General features: G+C 46.9%; 1 protein-coding gene across 3 annotated transcripts in view; it reads left to right on the forward strand.

Moving 5' to 3' along the window:
• The window catches only part of TSHZ2 (teashirt zinc finger homeobox 2), a 482,779-nt gene that overhangs the window by 273,565 nt on the left and 192,403 nt on the right, over positions 1–16,811 (forward strand). The window contains exon 2 of one of the 3 annotated variants that reach the window (XM_070472767.1): positions 10,243–13,318. In XM_070472767.1, the coding sequence (XP_070328868.1) occupies positions 10,243–13,310 (3,068 nt within the window). In that variant the 3' untranslated portion in view covers positions 13,311–13,318. Of the gene's footprint in view, positions 1–10,242; positions 15,477–16,811 lie in introns of those variants that run through there. The other 2 variants (XM_070472768.1, XM_020900894.2) reach the window with 2 other exon arrangements.

The following is a 16,811-nucleotide window of genomic DNA, read 5'->3' on the forward strand; positions in this document are numbered from 1 at the left end:
CCTTTACTCTATCCCCTGCTCCTGATTTATGTTCTCTTGGTGTGGGGATAATATAAGGATAATGATTTCTAAGCTGGAACTATCAGAAATCTTACGAAATGGCCCCCTTCTCACCCTTCTCCATGAATATTTTCTCACTCTGCTTTTTAAAATTGTCACCAGAACATTTCCCAATAATAACACATGCCAAACTGAAATTCTAGGTAGCTGGATATAAAGTATTTTTTTAGGAGACCTTCTGCTTTGAGCATTAGTCATCTCTCTCATTGCAAAGCCCAAGGCCTCCAACAAAGACCTTTTTGCGCAAATGGTGGGTTGCTTTATTTCTTGAAGATTGCAGACATTATCATTACGGGTAATGACCTAATAACTTGCCATTTGATGTTTGCACATCAGTTCTATGGAAGTTCCCAGCATACATACCACTGGCTCCTTATATGAATGATTTAATATTAAGTCACAAACCCAAACTGGAGTAAGCTCTTTTCTTATGTATGAAACATGTAAGACCGGTTCATATCTAATGCAGATATCATCTAAAAGCTGTTGGTTTGGAACAGGATTTAGGGGCAGCTGATGCAAAGAGCTGACTCATTGGAAAAGACCCTGATGCTGGGAAAGATTGAAGGCAAAAAGAGAAGAGGGCAGCAAAGGATGAGACGGTTGGATGGCATCACCAGTGGACACTAATTTGAGCAAACTCTGGGAGACAGTGAAGGACAGGGAAGCCTGGCATACTGCTGTCCATGGGGTCACAAGAGTCAGACTCGACTTAGTGACTGAACACCAACAAAAACAACAACAAAGAATGCCAAAGTCAGCTGAATTCAGCTGCTTGTGGGTTTGGATTGGTGATTAGGATGCACAGTGTTTATAAAGTGCCTACGACAGGCCTGGGAGTGAGAAGGTATTCCTACAGCCTTGCTGTGTTGCATACTTTGCCGTATTTGATATTCCTAACTAGCCTCGGAGGTAAACACTCTGTATGTGCTGTCAAGAATTTATGACCCTGTGGACTGTAGCCCGCCAGGCTCCTCTGTCCATGGGATTTCCCAGGCAAGAATACATTTCCTCCTCCAGGGGATCTTCCCAACCCAGGGGCCAAACCCTCATCTCTTGGCATCTACTGCACTGGCAGGTGGATTCTTTACCACTGAGCCACCGGGAAGCCCTGTAAATACTATTATTGTTCTTATTTTATGGATGAGGAAGCTGAGCCTCTGAAAGTTTCAGTAACTTTCCTGTGGCCACATTTAAACAGTAGCTGGCAGATTTGAACTGAGCCCAGCCTCATCCCACAACCAGTGGGCCATTCTATCTCCTCATTAACTGATTAGTCTTTGAATCAGTGAATTTTATTTTTTTTTCTTGCTGAGTTTTTCCCTATATTACTCAAAGCAGTTGTCTAAGCCACAGATATTTCCTCTTTTGGTCCCTAGAAAGAATAAGGGGTTGGAACTTTCAAAGCTGTATTCTCTTTCTGAAACTGGTACCCCCCCCATACACATAGGAACATAGGCAAAGAGACAGAGCTTGCCAATTATCTGGCTCCTAATCAACAGTTTCACAATTTACAGTAAGACTTCTCAAACTTTCTTGAGCCTATGGATCCCCCAGGGATCTTGTTAAATGATTCTTATTCGATAGGTCTGAGAGTCTGCATTTCTAGCAAGTTCCCAAGTGATGCTGCAGCTCACCCCAGCACCATCCTTTGAGTAGCCGAGGTTTATGATACATTTTCTCTTCCATTTCCTCCCTTGTCCTAACAGAATGCTGTGGTAGGCAGGCTTAGGATGGTTACTTCTATTTGGAATTGACAGAGAATCAAGGTCAAAGAGATGGTATAAGAAAGTACCGGAAGAGCATGCTACATCTTCGAACTCTTTGCTTCCCCTGATTCCTTTGGTTTAGAGCTTGCAGATGGATGGGGCCCACACATATTTGGTTTCTTCCACATGGTTTGGCCAAACAAAGTTCCAGACAACCCTGGACCCCGTGGCCGTTCCTTGAGTAGCAGCTGTACTCTTTCAGTGTGGCATGGACCTTCCAGAGGTCTTTGCATGGACCTCGCAAAGTCTCCATGCCGATCCAACTGAGTGCCAGCACTGCTGACCTTTGCAACTCAGGACTGTTCTCCCATCTGGTCTACTCTGCCCATTTAAGTTCCCTACCGCCCTCCAGTAATGCTTGACCTTCTCATGACCTTTTCCTCCCCAAACCCACGCCCAACTTCTCTCCGTAACTCAGCTTTCTACTCTCTGGGGCCACTGGAGAACCAATGTGATGGAAGTCCCCATGCAGTGTTACTAAAGTATGTTACATGTGTTAGCAGCGAAATAAATATTTCTTGATAAAATGAGTAAACAGATGAACCACAAAAGGATGACAGAGTATCCACTTTCTCTGATTTAAAAGAGCTTAGTCCTTTTTTGCTAATGACCAAGAAGTGGAGACAGTCACAGAGCATGATTTGGAAACAGCTTTACAGTCCAAAGAGCTGTGACGATGGCCCCAGAAAGTGCCTGTGACAGGAGTCCAGTAAGTGCGCGGACTGTTTCCTCATAGAGACCCCACCTGGTACTTATCCACTGTGCATATAAAAGATTCCAATTAGCTGAACATCTGCAGGAAATAATAAGAGAGATGTTTTTGTTTTGATGACCTTCAGAAAGTTCTCCATCCGTCTCTATAAAGAACTGCTGGGCCCAGGAGAAGCCTCCTGTCATCAAACCACTCCACCCTCAACATCCCTTTAAACGAGGAGCTCTATGTGTTCGGTCCTGACGATCAGACGGAGGAAAGAACCAGCCCTTCTGTCTCAACCTGTGCACACAAGTCATGCTTATGTTAGCAAGTCCTGTGCAGTATGGCAGGAATGAAAATCTATATGAAAATTGAATTGAAAATGTCTCTGTTTAGAAATATGCCTGTGCTCAGTTTCCTCTGGGTGGGAGGGAGGCTGAGCCTTGTGATATCTGGGTTCTCTGTGAAGTCAGGTCTCTGTTCAGAAATGGTGTCGAGGATCCCGTAGCCCTGAGCCGACCGCCTCCGGGACACAGAGCAGGCCGAGCCGCCCAGCACGGCCCTCACTCCGGGCCAAGTCCCCGCTGCAGGGAGCTCAGCCTCCCTGAAGAGTAACTGCTCCATCTCCACCCAGCCTGCCAACGCGAGTGCCAATTAGTGCCAATAATAATATACATGTTAACAGATTTCTAGACCACAGTCACCAAACACTAGAGGCTCGTGACAGGGACGCCTCCCTCCATGTCATCATCCTGGGCACCGGCTGGGTCCACAGCCAGAAGTTCTTGCGATCCCCTCATTTATGTCTGCCCTGCACACGGCGGAATCTTCTTGTGATTTTAAACTGTCATTTAATGGGGTGGATTGGCGAAAATGATCCTGTCACCACAGGGTATGTTTTTAAATGAGGTCTTGCTTGAATCCTGGTTTCGTTTGTAAAAATCAACCTTCTTGAGTTTTATAATCCTCTCAGGTTATAACCCTCCCACCTCTTCCGCCACTTTAAAAACTGTCGATGCTTTTCCTGTAAACACTATATTGTGGATTTTCAAGGCAACTGCAAAAATGGATGCCTAGCAAAAGTCTGGTGTCTCACATCCTGCCACCCATGAATTATTTTGCATGATTTTATTTAAACCACTCTGACTACAGGTTTTGGGAACAACTGAGGTGGTATTTTTTTTAATTATTTCCCTTTTGTTTTTCTAATGTTTGATTTAAAAGGAAATGTCTAAAATTTAAGGATTAGTTTCCAAATTTTACCCATCTATTGATAGAATAAAAAGTTTGCAGCTTGTAGAGCATATTTTTCTAATGACATCTCTCCCCTTTTTCAATCAAGAATTTGGGAGAAGACCATCCTCATATTTGTGTAATATACATCATAGAACAGATAATGAGTTTTATTTATGACAAAAACTACCCATACTTTCAAAGTTGTGTGACTTTTTTTTGAACCAAAATCTGCTGTCGATAAATGTATTTTCCAGTGTTCTGCAGTCTTGATGCGTGTTTGCAGTCTTCATACTTGAAAAGTTGAAATCCACAGGTCAGGGATTTCTGGAAACGAGAATGTAGGTGACTGGGATGCTCTGAAAAGAGGATTTGTGGGGTCTCTCTGGTTTTATCATTGAGGAAAGTTGATCAGAATGGTTGTAATTCACATCTGATCTAGATCGGGGGGTGGGGTGGGGAGATTTACTCATCACAGGCGCCGACTGCATTGCTGAGGAGTAGAGACAAAGATTGTGACCGGACTAATCCCCTTTCATTGTATGATCTATTTGTTCATTCACTTAGATAACTTGTGGACATCTTTCGGTGCCAGGATATGATCTGAGTGCGGGGAGAAGCAAGGTCTCTGTCTTCAAGGAGACAGACATTCTATCTTTACATTTAGTGAGAAAACACAATCAATCAATAAACAAGCCCACGAGATGATTTCAGAGTGTGGTCGGTGCCATGGTGCTTTCAGTAAATAGGTTGGTATGCTCTAGAATTACACAGAGAAGGGGAGACTGGTCAGGGAGGACCTCTCCCAGAAGGGAGCATTTGAGCTGAATTCTAAAGCATGAGAAGCAACCACCTCCATAGAGGAAGAGCTTTCTAAGCAGAGAAACCTGCAACTGCAAAGAGTCACAGTCGAGGAGAGATTGGCAGATGCAAGAAGCAGCAAGTGGACTGTTGTCAAGCGGGCAGAGAGGGTGAGGCAAGAGTCCTGGGCGATAAAGCAAAAAGGTAGCCACAAATCCTGCAAGCGCTCAGACTCCAGGCGAAGGGTTTGAATTTTACTATCATCTATTTACATGTGTGCAATGCAACAGAAAGACTTGCAGGAGTTAAAACAGCCAGTTGCTTACTAATACCTTTAATGAGGAATATTCTAGAAGTTGTGTGTGTGTGTGTGTGTGTGTGTGAGAGAGAGAGAGAGAGAGAGAGATAGGGCGTGTCCAACTCCTTTGCAACCCCATGGACTGTCACCCACAAGGCTCCTCCATCTATGGGATTTCCCAGGCAAGAATACTGGAGTGGGGAGCCATTTCCTTTTCCGGAGGAATCTTCCTGACCCAGGGATCAAAACTGTGTCTCTTGAGTCTCATGCTTTGGTGTGCTAAGTCGCTTCCATCGTGTCTGACTCTGCGACTCTCTGTAGTCCGCCAGGCTCCTCTGTCCATGGGATTCTCCAGGCAAGAATACTAGAGTAGGTAGCCTTCCCCTTCTCCAGGGGATCTTCCGAGCCCAGGGAAAGAACCCAGGTCTCCTGCATTGCAGGCGGACTCTTTACCGTCTGAGCCCCCAGGGAAGCCCCCGGCATTTACACTAGCGCCACCTGGGAAGCCCATTCTAGCAGTTCTCTGGAAAGCAGACTGGAAGAAGTGGGAGCAGGAAACCCATTTAGTCACTGGAAAGGACAGGAATGGCAGAGCAGTCAGAGCGGTGACCGAGCAGGTGGAAGAGCGTTCTCTTGACCAGAGAATTTCTAGACACAGAACTGACTGTGCACATGAATTAGCTGTCCTGGCAATGTGGAGGCTTCGAGTGGCCACGGTCAGGCGGTGGGAAGGGATGAAGTTAGACATTTGGGTTGGAAAGGGGATGTTTGCCACCAGAACGTTTGACCTTCAGCCCAGAATCCACAAGGAGGCCCTGCAGAGGACGCTCCCTTCTCTTCGGGCCTCAGCATCATTGTGATCATCATCTTAGCTAAATAAGTATTCACAGGAATAAACTTGCCAGGAATAAAGTCAACTAATCCACTTTACCAAGATTTACACATGATGCAATCTTATTAAACAAATCTCATCAATACAGAAAGAGACAGACACTCATTATGCACCCCAATCACCCACACTGTGCCTGTCTCCCCTCCTCCTCTCAGCTGCCGATGGCAAACAAAGCCACTTAAGTGAACAGTCTTCAATGTATAATATTAAAATGTGTTTTGTAAAACTCCGTGGAACCCCTAGCCATTGTTCAAACACACTTGCTCTGATAGATGCTTTGGCATTTTTTTTTATGAGGCTTTTCAATGTGTTACTTTATCGGGTGCATGAGATTGAGTCTGTTCTGCAGAAGAAAACAGACAAAAAGGGTCTCTCAGCACGAGTTACTCTTCTGTAAAGGTTATAGTAAACATGTCAATGCCTAATTAAGCAGAAAATTTTATCTGTATTGTGGGGGAGGCATTTGCTGTCTTCGACTTTTCTTCTGGGGAATCCATTTAGGACATAGTAGTCTGTGAAGTTGAGCTGGGCTGGAAAGCTCAGCTTCCAAATGTCAGCATTAAAAAAGAACACTCCTAAAAAAAAAAAAAAAAACACACACACTCCTTTTCTCCTTGTGTGAAAGTGGCTATATTGGCCAGGCAGATTGTCTGTGGGGGGTGTGTGTGTGTGTGTGTGTGCGCGCGCAAATGCCTGTTCCTGATTCCATGTATTTTTTCAGCACACACACAGCATAATATGAATTATTTCCCAACTTCCCACTAACTGTCAGGCTTATCTGGTGGTTCAGATGGTAAGGAATTCACCTGCAATGCAGGAGACCCTGGTTCAATCCCTGGGTCAGGAAAATCCCCTGGAGAAGGGAATGGCAACCTCCTTCAGTATTCTTGCCTGGAGAATTCCACATAGCCTGGCAAGCTACAGTCTACGGGGTGGCGAAGAGTCGGACACAACTGAGCGACTAACACTCACCAAGTGTCAGGCCCTGGGCTGGGCACTGATGATCGTGAGGCAAATAAAGCCCGGCAGTCGTTGACCAACAGTAATGAGCAGCAGCCCTCCTGCCCCTCGCGTGTGTGGGTGTCGATGCTTTGTTTTGGCGGTCGTTTCACGCACAGGTGAAGCGACTGTATGTCTTAACCCGGAACAGTCCTGGCCAATCCTCCCAAAGAATGAGTAGTAAAGCGTTTTTAATTTTCAGAAGTGACTCTGCATTACGGGCAATATTGGCCTGATTCTTTGAGTATTTTGCTTGGCTCTGTAACAAGTCATCTATTGATTTTGTGAACAGACCTTCTCCTTCAGCTTAATGGTATGACTGTTTTTACAAACATACAAGCCAGTCCAGAAAAAAAAAAAAAAGGCAGTGAGAATGGGGTGGAGCTATCTCATTCAGTTCTAAGCTAGAGTGTTCTTGGGGCTTTACGAGCAGTAAAGAACCCATTTGCCAATGCAGGAGGCACAAGAGACTGGGGTTCAATCCCTGGGTCGGGAAGATCCCTTCTTCCCTGCAGAAGGGCACAGCAACCCTGCGCCAGTGTTCTTGCCTGGAGAATCCCATGGACAGAGGAGCCTGGCGGGCTGCAGCCCATGGGGTCACAGAGTCGGACACGACTGCAGTGACTCAGCACACACGCATAGCACAGGCTTTTCTTGCAGGTAGGGACCCCTTATTTGTCCAGATTGAGAAGGTTTTTTTCCTTCAAATCAATTTATGGAACTAGAGACCAGCAATACCAGTTGAATGAAAAATCCACTTGCTGGGCAAGAAAAGCACAAGACCAATAGCAACGAAGACAAGTGAACACAGCCACAAACCCAGTGGTGAGGCTGAGTTCTTACATTTCCTTTCGTTTCATGATAAACCCTTAAAATCACGGGCTCTCGTCTCCATTATTCCCACAGTTCTCCCTCGGAGGTGGTTCTCTATTCAGAGACATCTCAAGGAAATCTCACTGCTTAACCTTTAACCTCTGGCTCTCTGCAAAGTTTTCTTGTTCATTAGATTGGTAATAGAAAGAGAGTGCAGCCTGGCGGTGAGGACCACGGATTCTCTCATCACACAGGCTGGGTTCAGGCATGATCTTGCAATGCCAACTTTGTGGCCTTAGAAAATTTTCTTAACTTCAGAGCCTCAGTTTCTCCATCTGTGAAATGAAAATAGTAGTAGTTCCTACTTCATATGGATATTGATAAAAATGAAAGCATGCATTTGCAGAGAATATTTACTCAACCAATATTCTGCATCTTCAGTGTGGTCCATATACATACATGGAATACACACACCGTGAAATACTAGTAACCCATAAAAAAGAATGAAATACGGCCATTTGCAGCAACACGGATGGGCCCAGGGTTTATCACACCAAGTGAAGTGAATCAGACAGAGAGAACAGACGGCAAATGATATATCATTTATAGCTGGAATCTAAAAAACAAACAAACAAACTTATTTACAAACAGAAACAGACTCACAGCCATAGAAAACACACTTATGGTTACCAAACAGAAATCGAGGAAGGATAAATTAGAGGCACAGAATTAACATGCACACACTCGTGCATATAAAACAGGTGACCAACAAGGACCTAATGTACAGCATAGGGAATTATATTTAATATCTTGTAATAGCCTATGACAGAAAATAATCTAAAAAGATGTGTATGTATGTATATATATATATATATGTATATATATGGGTGTAACGTATATAATGTACTCCAGAAACTAACACAATATTGTAAATCAACTACAGTTGAATTTTTTTAAAAAAACTAATTTTGGAAAATAAATAAAAATCTGAAAAAGAAATTCTTCCTGTTCAGTCTTTGGAACCCTTGGAGTCCTGACTGCAGGCACTGTGCTTCTAATAATACTCCGTCTCTCCTCTCTCCCTGCCTCACAGGAGAGACCTCCCACGCTTGAGCACCCCTTTTTCAAGTATTATCACTGCTGAATGAAAGCAGACCCGTCGCACTGGGGAATTCCCCCAAGCACCCAGCCACAGTGAGTGGGGGGATAGAGCCTCACTGATATCGTGCAGCCCACGCAAATCTGAGCCCAAACGTCCCTCACTTTGGTACCGCTCCGGCTGCATTTTATCCACGTGGCTCTGAAAAGGCCAGGTGAAGAAAATGAGGACATGGGCATAAATAGTCACATTCCTCATCTCACGGATGGATATTTGCCTATCAATTCCCTTTGCACAAGCTCTCTCATGCCTTCATTTTCCCTATGCAATTACTGGTCCTAAATCCTTTCTGAGAAAGGGAAGCATGCATCCCCAATAGCATTTTGCATCCACAAATCAAATGTATAATTGGCATCTCGTGACGGGGGCCCACAAATCACAGTGCATTTGAAATTACAGGCACAGGATCGAGAGGGCGCTTTCAGCCTTGTCTGAAAAGGTCTTCATAAACCTGTTTGAGAATAACAGAATAGTTCCCAAATCTCCCATTCTAACACCATTTGCTAGTATTTCAAAATCATTATATTTGCTGAGCTTACATAATTTTTGAGCTATCAGTGGAAGACTTTATTTGATGCTCCATAATCTCTTCCTGCCGTGCGACTCTCTACCAACAAAGCCGTTGTACCCAAAGAGACACTGGCTCTCAAAAATATAATGGTTGTGCATCCAAATTACTTCTGAGCACTCAAAAATGATTTATTAAGATGACTGTATGCCAACAGGGTCAAGTGTCACAGTAAACCTTACCATGAAGATGCCAAGGGTTGTCTCAGTTTAACTTATAAGCCAATGTCCTTCTTGTAGAGATATGTCTTTGATAGGATTTGAATTTCAGTCCAGCCTTCCTGAAAGGCATGCGCGAGAATTTAGAGACTGTCCCATCACAGGAGTATTAGAATGACAGCCCTTAAACATTAAAATGATTAACTTGGGATTCTAAGCATTTATAAAGAATGATTGTTGCTGTTCAGTGGCTAAGTCTTTGCGACCCCATGGACTGCAGCACACCAGGCTTCTCTGTCCTTCACCATCTCCCAGAGTTTACTCAAACTCATGTCCATTGAGTTGGTGATGCCATCCAACCATTTCATCCTCTGTCACCCTCTTCTCCTTCTTTCTTCAATCTTTCCCAGCATCGGGGTCTTTTCAAATGAGTCAGCTGTTCACATTGATGGCCGAAGTATTGGAGCTTCAGCTTCAGCATCAGCCCTTCCAATGAATATTCAGGGTTGATTCTCTTTAGGATGGACTGGTTGGCTCTCCTTGCAGTCCAAGGGACCCTCAAGAGTCTCCTCCAACACCACAGTTCAAAAGAAGACTCCTGCCAGTTTTCCTTTAAGAAGGCATTAGATGGCACAAGAGACATCGTTTGGCTTTTTCCTTTATTCACTGCTCATTGTTCATGAAAGCGTCAATTCAATTGTTCATTCCATGTGGGAGGCACTTGGTCTGAGCGGGGAAATGGGGGTGGAATCTGTCACCTGCTATTGTTATTTCATGTCTTTTCCTGTCCTCTCACAGGCTATGCCCAGGAAGAACAGCTGAAGGAAGAGGAGGAAATCAAAGAGGAAGATGAGGAAGAGGAAGACAGTGGTTCGGGAGCTCAACCTCAGGGCAGCAATGACGCAGGGACCGACGAGGAGCTGGAAACGGGCACGGAGCCAAAGGGCTGCTTCAGCTACCAGAACTCTCCAGGGAGCCACCTGTCCAACCAGGACGCCGAGAATGAGTCCCTGCTGAGCGATGCCAGCGATCAGGTGTCAGACATCAAGAGCGTGTGTGGGCGAGACGCCTCGGACAAGAAAGCCAGCGTGCACCCCAAGCTTGCAAACGAAGCCCACAGCTGCATGGACAAGATGACCGCCGTCTACGCCAACATCCTGTCCGATTCCTACTGGTCGGGCCTGGGTCTCGGCTTCAAACTGTCCAACAGCGAGAGGCGGAGTTGTGACACCCGAAACGGCGGCAACAAGACGGATTTCGACTGGCACCAGGACGCTCTGTCCAAAAGCCTGCAGCAGAACCTGCCCGCGCGGCCCCTGTCGAAGCCCAGCCTCTTCAGCTCCGTCCAGCTGTACCGGCAGAGCAGCAAAATGTGTGGGACCGTTTTCACCGGGGCCAGCAGGTTCCGCTGCCGGCAGTGCAGCGCCGCCTACGACACCCTGGTCGAGCTGACCGTCCACATGAACGAGACCGGCCACTACCAAGACGACAACCGCAAAAAGGACAAGCTCAGACCCACGAGCTACTCCAAGCCCCGGAAAAGGGCTTTCCAGGATATGGACAAGGAGGATGCTCAAAAGGTCCTGAAATGCATGTTTTGCGGTGATTCCTTCGATTCCCTCCAAGATTTGAGTGTCCACATGATCAAAACAAAACATTACCAAAAAGTGCCTTTGAAGGAGCCAGTCCCAACCCTTTCATCAAAAATGGTCACTCCCGCCAAGAAACGCGTCTTCGACGTCAATCGCCCATGCTCCCCAGATTCAACCACTGGGTCCTTTGCAGATTCGTTTCCGCCCCAGAAGAATGCCAACCTCCAACTGTCCTGCAACAACCGCTACGGCTACCAAAACGGCGCCAGCTACACCTGGCAGTTCGAGGCCTGCAAGTCCCAGATCCTGAAGTGCATGGAGTGTGGCAGCTCCCACGACACTCTGCAGCAGCTCACCACCCACATGATGGTCACCGGTCACTTTCTCAAGGTCACCAGCTCCGCCTCCAAGAAAGGCAAGCAGCTGGTGCTGGACCCACTGGCCGTGGAGAAGATGCAGTCGTTGTCAGATGCCCCAAACAGTGATGCCCTGGCACCCAAGCCATCAAGTAACTCCGCCTCTGACAGTGCAGCCTCCTCGACGGAGCTGAAGAAAGAGAGCAAAAAGGAAAAGCCGGAGGAGATCAACAAGGATGAGAAAGTCACGAAAAGCGACGACTATGAAGACCCTCTCCAAAAGCCATTAGACCCTACGATGAAATACCAGTATCTGAGGGAGGAGGACTTGGAAGATGGCTCGAAGGGCGGAGGGGACATTTTGAAGTCTTTGGAAAATACCGTCACCACCGCCATCAACAAAGCCCAGAATGGGGCTCCCAGCTGGAGCGCGTACCCCAGCATCCACGCAGCCTACCAGCTGTCGGAGGGCACCAAGCCCTCCTTGCCTATGGGCTCCCAGGTCCTGCAGATCCGACCCAACCTCAGCAATAAGCTGAGGCCAATCGCACCCAAGTGGAAAGTGATGCCGCTGGTGTCCGTGCCCACACACCTGGCCCCCTACACGCAAGTGAAGAAGGAGCCGGAGGAGAAAGAGGACGCGGTGAGGGAGTGTGGGAAAGAAAGTCCCCGTGAAGAGGCGTCCTCTTTCAGCCACAGCGAGGGGCATGCTTTCTCCAAAAGCGAACCCCCTGCGGAGCCCAGAAAGGCTGAGCCGCGTCCCCCGAAGGAGGAGGACAGGCTGGTGAGAGAGAGCGGTGAGAAAGAGAAAGCCCAGGCTTTGGAGCCGGCGTCTCCACTCAGCAACGGCTGCGCCCTCGCCAACCCCGTGGCGGCCCTGCCAGGCATCAATCCGCTCAGCGCCCTGCAGTCCGTCCTGAACAATCACCTGGGCAAAGCCACGGAACCCTTGCGCGCGCCCTCCTGCTCCAGCCCAAGCTCAAGCACAATGTCCATGTTTCAGAAGCCGAGCCTCGGCGTCTTGGACAAGCCGGTCCTGAGTCCCCCCTCCACGAGGCCGGCCAGCGTGTCCAGACGCTACCTGTTCGAGAACAACGACCAGCCCATTGACCTGACCAAGTCCAAGAGCAAGAGGGCCGAGTCCTCGCAAGCACAGTCCTGCACGTCCCCACCCCAGAAGCACGCCCTGTCCGACATCGCCGACATGGTCAAGGTCCTCCCCAAGGCCACCACCCCGAAGCCCGCCGCCTCCCCCAAGGTCCCTCCCGTGAAGCTGGAGATGGATGTCAGGCGCTTCGAGGACGTGTCCAGTGAGGTCTCCACCTTGCATAAGAGGAAAGGCCGGCAGTCCAACTGGAACCCCCAGCATCTCCTGATCCTGCAGGCCCAGTTTGCCTCCAGCCTCTTCCAGACCTCCGAGGGCAAATACCTGCTGTCCGACCTGGGTCCACAAGAGCGGATGCAGATCTCGAAGTTCACGGGGCTCTCCATGACCACCATCAGCCACTGGCTAGCCAACGTCAAGTACCAGCTTAGGAAGACGGGCGGGACCAAGTTTCTGAAAAACATGGACAAAGGGCACCCTATCTTTTACTGCAGTGACTGTGCCTCTCAGTTCAGAACCCCGTCCACCTACATCGGGCACTTAGAGTCCCACCTGGGTTTCCAAATGAAGGACATGACCCGCCTGGCCGTGGAGCAGCAAGGCAAACCAGAGCAGGAGATCTCCCGGGTGTCGTCGGCCCAGCGGTCCCCGGAAACCATAGCTGGCGAAGAGGACACGGACTCTAAATTCAAGTGTAAGTTGTGCTGTCGGACATTTGTGAGCAAACACGCGGTAAAACTCCACCTAAGCAAAACTCACAGCAAGTCACCAGAACACCACTCACAGTTTGTAACAGACGTGGATGAAGAATAGCTCTGCAGGTACGCGTTTGCTCCCAGCTGGTTGTGCCGCTGACTTTGTGAGGCGCTTCTAGAAGGGAGATGGTTCCGTTTAGAGGCAGCTGACCTCTCCCTACCGCGAGAGGACTTAGCCTACTGGAATAGACCAGAACAGAAATAAGTCCTAACCATGCTCTCAGTGTCTGCAGTTTAGCGTTGGGGAGGAGAGCGAAACGGATTTAGAGAGTCGGAGCTGAGAGGTTACTGCTTCTGGATTCGTGATCTCCTTAGGGCCCCAGGGCCCCAGTCTCAAGGTCCAGTTAAGGCTCTGCCTCCTTGTAATTAACAAGGACCGACTTCTCTTACTATCCCGTTTCCCTACTTCCCCTTCCCGTAGTCATGCTAATGACTTATAAAGTGATGAAAATTTTAAAAAAGAAATAGTGAGCAAGGGAATAAAGATTGTAGAGTTCCTGGAGGCAGCCACTTGCCAGAGATTTCTTAACCAACTCGTGAATAGTTTAAAGCTGGCTTTATCATTATTAGTTATAATTAATGCTTTTGGCAGCTTATTTGCAGCAATTGCTACCTTCCACTGCCCACCCCACCCCAATTTGTTCATTTCCTGTGCATTCGGTTTCCTGTGAAAGGGCAGGTGCCCTGTAGTCAGATGGTAGGAAAATACTCTTCTCTGCAGGACACTCAGATGAAAAGAGAGGAAGCTTATTTCCTTCCCAGGTCTTTTGGTTGCTCTTAAGTTAAAGCTAATATCAGAGTCCACCTTTAGCAAAGGTAGATGCAATGCATGGCTTGAAACTTTATTTTATATAAAGAAACAAATGGCACACTCATTGCCTATGCATGTGGGGTCCCACAGCTTCGAGACAATTTGCATCACATGTTGTTGAAGTTCCATGCCTGGCAGAGTCAGCAGGGCCCAGCCGATCTCTGTCACCTTCAGGAAAGCAGACAGATTCCAAGGTCAAATACCTTGGCAGACTAGTCACACCAGCCACTTTCAAATACTGGGCATAAGCAAGGCGGAAATTATTTCCGCCGCCCTTTGTGTTTCCTCTCCTTCCTTGTCTCTCCCCTCCAGCATGATACCGCCCCCGTGGGCTAGAAACCCCCACACATGCATCAGTTGTCCTGCACTCTGGGCCACAACCCAAAATAGACCCCACCTGACTAAAACTCTGCCCCTTGCCAACCCAGGTTGTGTCGTGCTAGGTTACAGACTAGTCTTTGTAGTTACATATGCGATAAGATAGGAACAGCTAATAATAGCATGCAGCTGACCCTTGACTAACGCAGGGTGGGGGGCACCAACCCTCTGCACAGCAGAAAATCCATGTGTGACTTCTCGTCACCTCCCCGTGACGGTTCCTCCGTATTCCTGCTTCTCCTGTATCCGAGGTTCCACGCCTGTGGATTCTGCCAACCCAGACTGTGGAGTACTGTGGTATTTATCGCTACTTTTGGAAAGACTCCACGTACAGGTGGCCTCATTAGGTTCAAACACATGCTGCCCAGGGTCAGCTGTGCAGGCCCTCCCCGCCCCTGCCGTCAGAGCACTGTTGTTAAACAGGAGGTTTCAGGGCAAGCCGCCGAGCGACGAGCAGGAGCGGAGCTGCGGGCAGGGACGGGTGTGACTACGCTGCGGGTGTGGGCTCACGTCACATCATACAGGAGGGCTTACCGGATGTGAGGACGGTCAGAATGAAACTAGGGGTTGAAATCTGAAACTCTCCCCTCAGTGAGATGATCTAAGAGCCTCTGATGGCGGGAGAGCCCGTCCCATCACGCAGATGGCTACCTGGGCCCAGATGATGACTTTGGTTTTGCTTGCATGCTTTTATCATGATAATTAAAGTGTGTTACTGGCAGATTCCTCTCTTGCTTTCTAAGCACGGTTTGTTCAGCTCGCACTATACTGAAAGAAAAGCTGAAACACATCTATTGAATCTACATGTGAGCTTGGGGTTCCATGACACCTGTTTATTTGCTATACAATGTTTTCAATTGTATGTAACTTGCTATTATGCTTTCCTGGTCCTTCAAAAAAGAAAAAAAAGGTGGATACATACAGAACACACATAGAAAACTGTTTCCAGTCTCAGAGCGGTAGGTCCAAACCATGATGAAAATGACAAATAGGTATGCTTATTTGTGCTACAATAAAGACCTATTTTCCACCTTTTCCATGTTAGGTCTGTAATCATTTTTTAAAATTAATATCATAATCAAAACATTACAATATGTAGATATAGAATAAGGAGAAACAGAAAGCCTCAGTCAAAATCTGAAACGCACATACCTGTTCTAGGGAAGCCAAGAAAAAAAGTAATTGGGAAAAACCTATACAAAGGGACCTGATGCTCTCTAGTTGCTCAGCCGTGGCCAACTCAAAGGTACTTAAGAGTCTATTAAATACATAGATAGGTTAGCTCTTGTCTCATCCTTCTGCGTCTGTACAGAATAAATATTTCTGATTTGGACCTTCAAAGCGTCATATTACAGAATTATCATTATATGAAAACAAAGCTCCCTTAGATAAACACTAGTGTGCTGTGATTCTGACCGAGGATTGCAGAAAAACAGGTCTGTGTGCTCAGGAATCATTCAGAATGTATGTGCCGCGTGCACATAAAAAACGGTGTGGGTGCTCAGTGTTCACGTCGATGCTAAGGATGCCCCCGCCTGCCCCACAGCCCCCACACCTGCACAGAGGCAGCTTTCTGGGGCTCTGGTCAGCTGCAAACGAACCCCCCCCACCTTACAGCCCTCTTTGACAATATGCATGCAAAACCTTGCCCACTGCTCAGAATGGTGCTTATATGATACTAAATGATCACAGAATGAGATCACTGCTATCTGGAACACTAATTTCAGTTAGGATGCCTGATCACATGAATTGCACAAAAATGACATGTCATTTTGGGAGGGATGGTCATGGTTTTATGGAAATTTTGAGAGTTTTACAGTATCTATGTTCTATGCAAGATGTGAATTTTGACCTGAATTTTCTTTCTTGTCTTAGATAGGTCTTAAAAAAAAAAAAAGATAAGTCTTAAATTTTATCAAATTCTCTGCCAAATATTAAATGCAACTTTTCATGAGAAATTAATTAGACTATGTTTAATGTGCATCCCTAATTTAGGACATAAGTAATCTGAGACAATTTCAGTAGATATTTGTATATACCTTTGAAAGCCACATGCTCTTGAAAAACAAATCAAACAAAGAGCAAATCAATGAGTCTAAGATGCGTAAGGACTGGGAATTATAGCCGTTGCCGCAGCGCACAAGAGTGTGTGAGTTGAGCGTCATACCTGGCCTGGAAATTGATAGAGGGAATGAATTCTGGTCCAGTAAGCTGCCGCCTCTGGTGTGGATGATTTGATAAAACCCATGTTCAGGATGAACAGCATGTGAGGTTCTCAGATAAAATACAGGGTGTCCAGCTAAACTAGCATTTCAGGTAAATGACAAATACGTTTTTAGAATAAGCATGTCCCCAATATCGCATGGGCCA

Source organism: Odocoileus virginianus, chromosome 9 (assembly GCF_023699985.2).
Source record: "Odocoileus virginianus isolate 20LAN1187 ecotype Illinois chromosome 9, Ovbor_1.2, whole genome shotgun sequence".
NCBI classification, from domain to species: domain Eukaryota; kingdom Metazoa; phylum Chordata; class Mammalia; order Artiodactyla; family Cervidae; genus Odocoileus; species Odocoileus virginianus.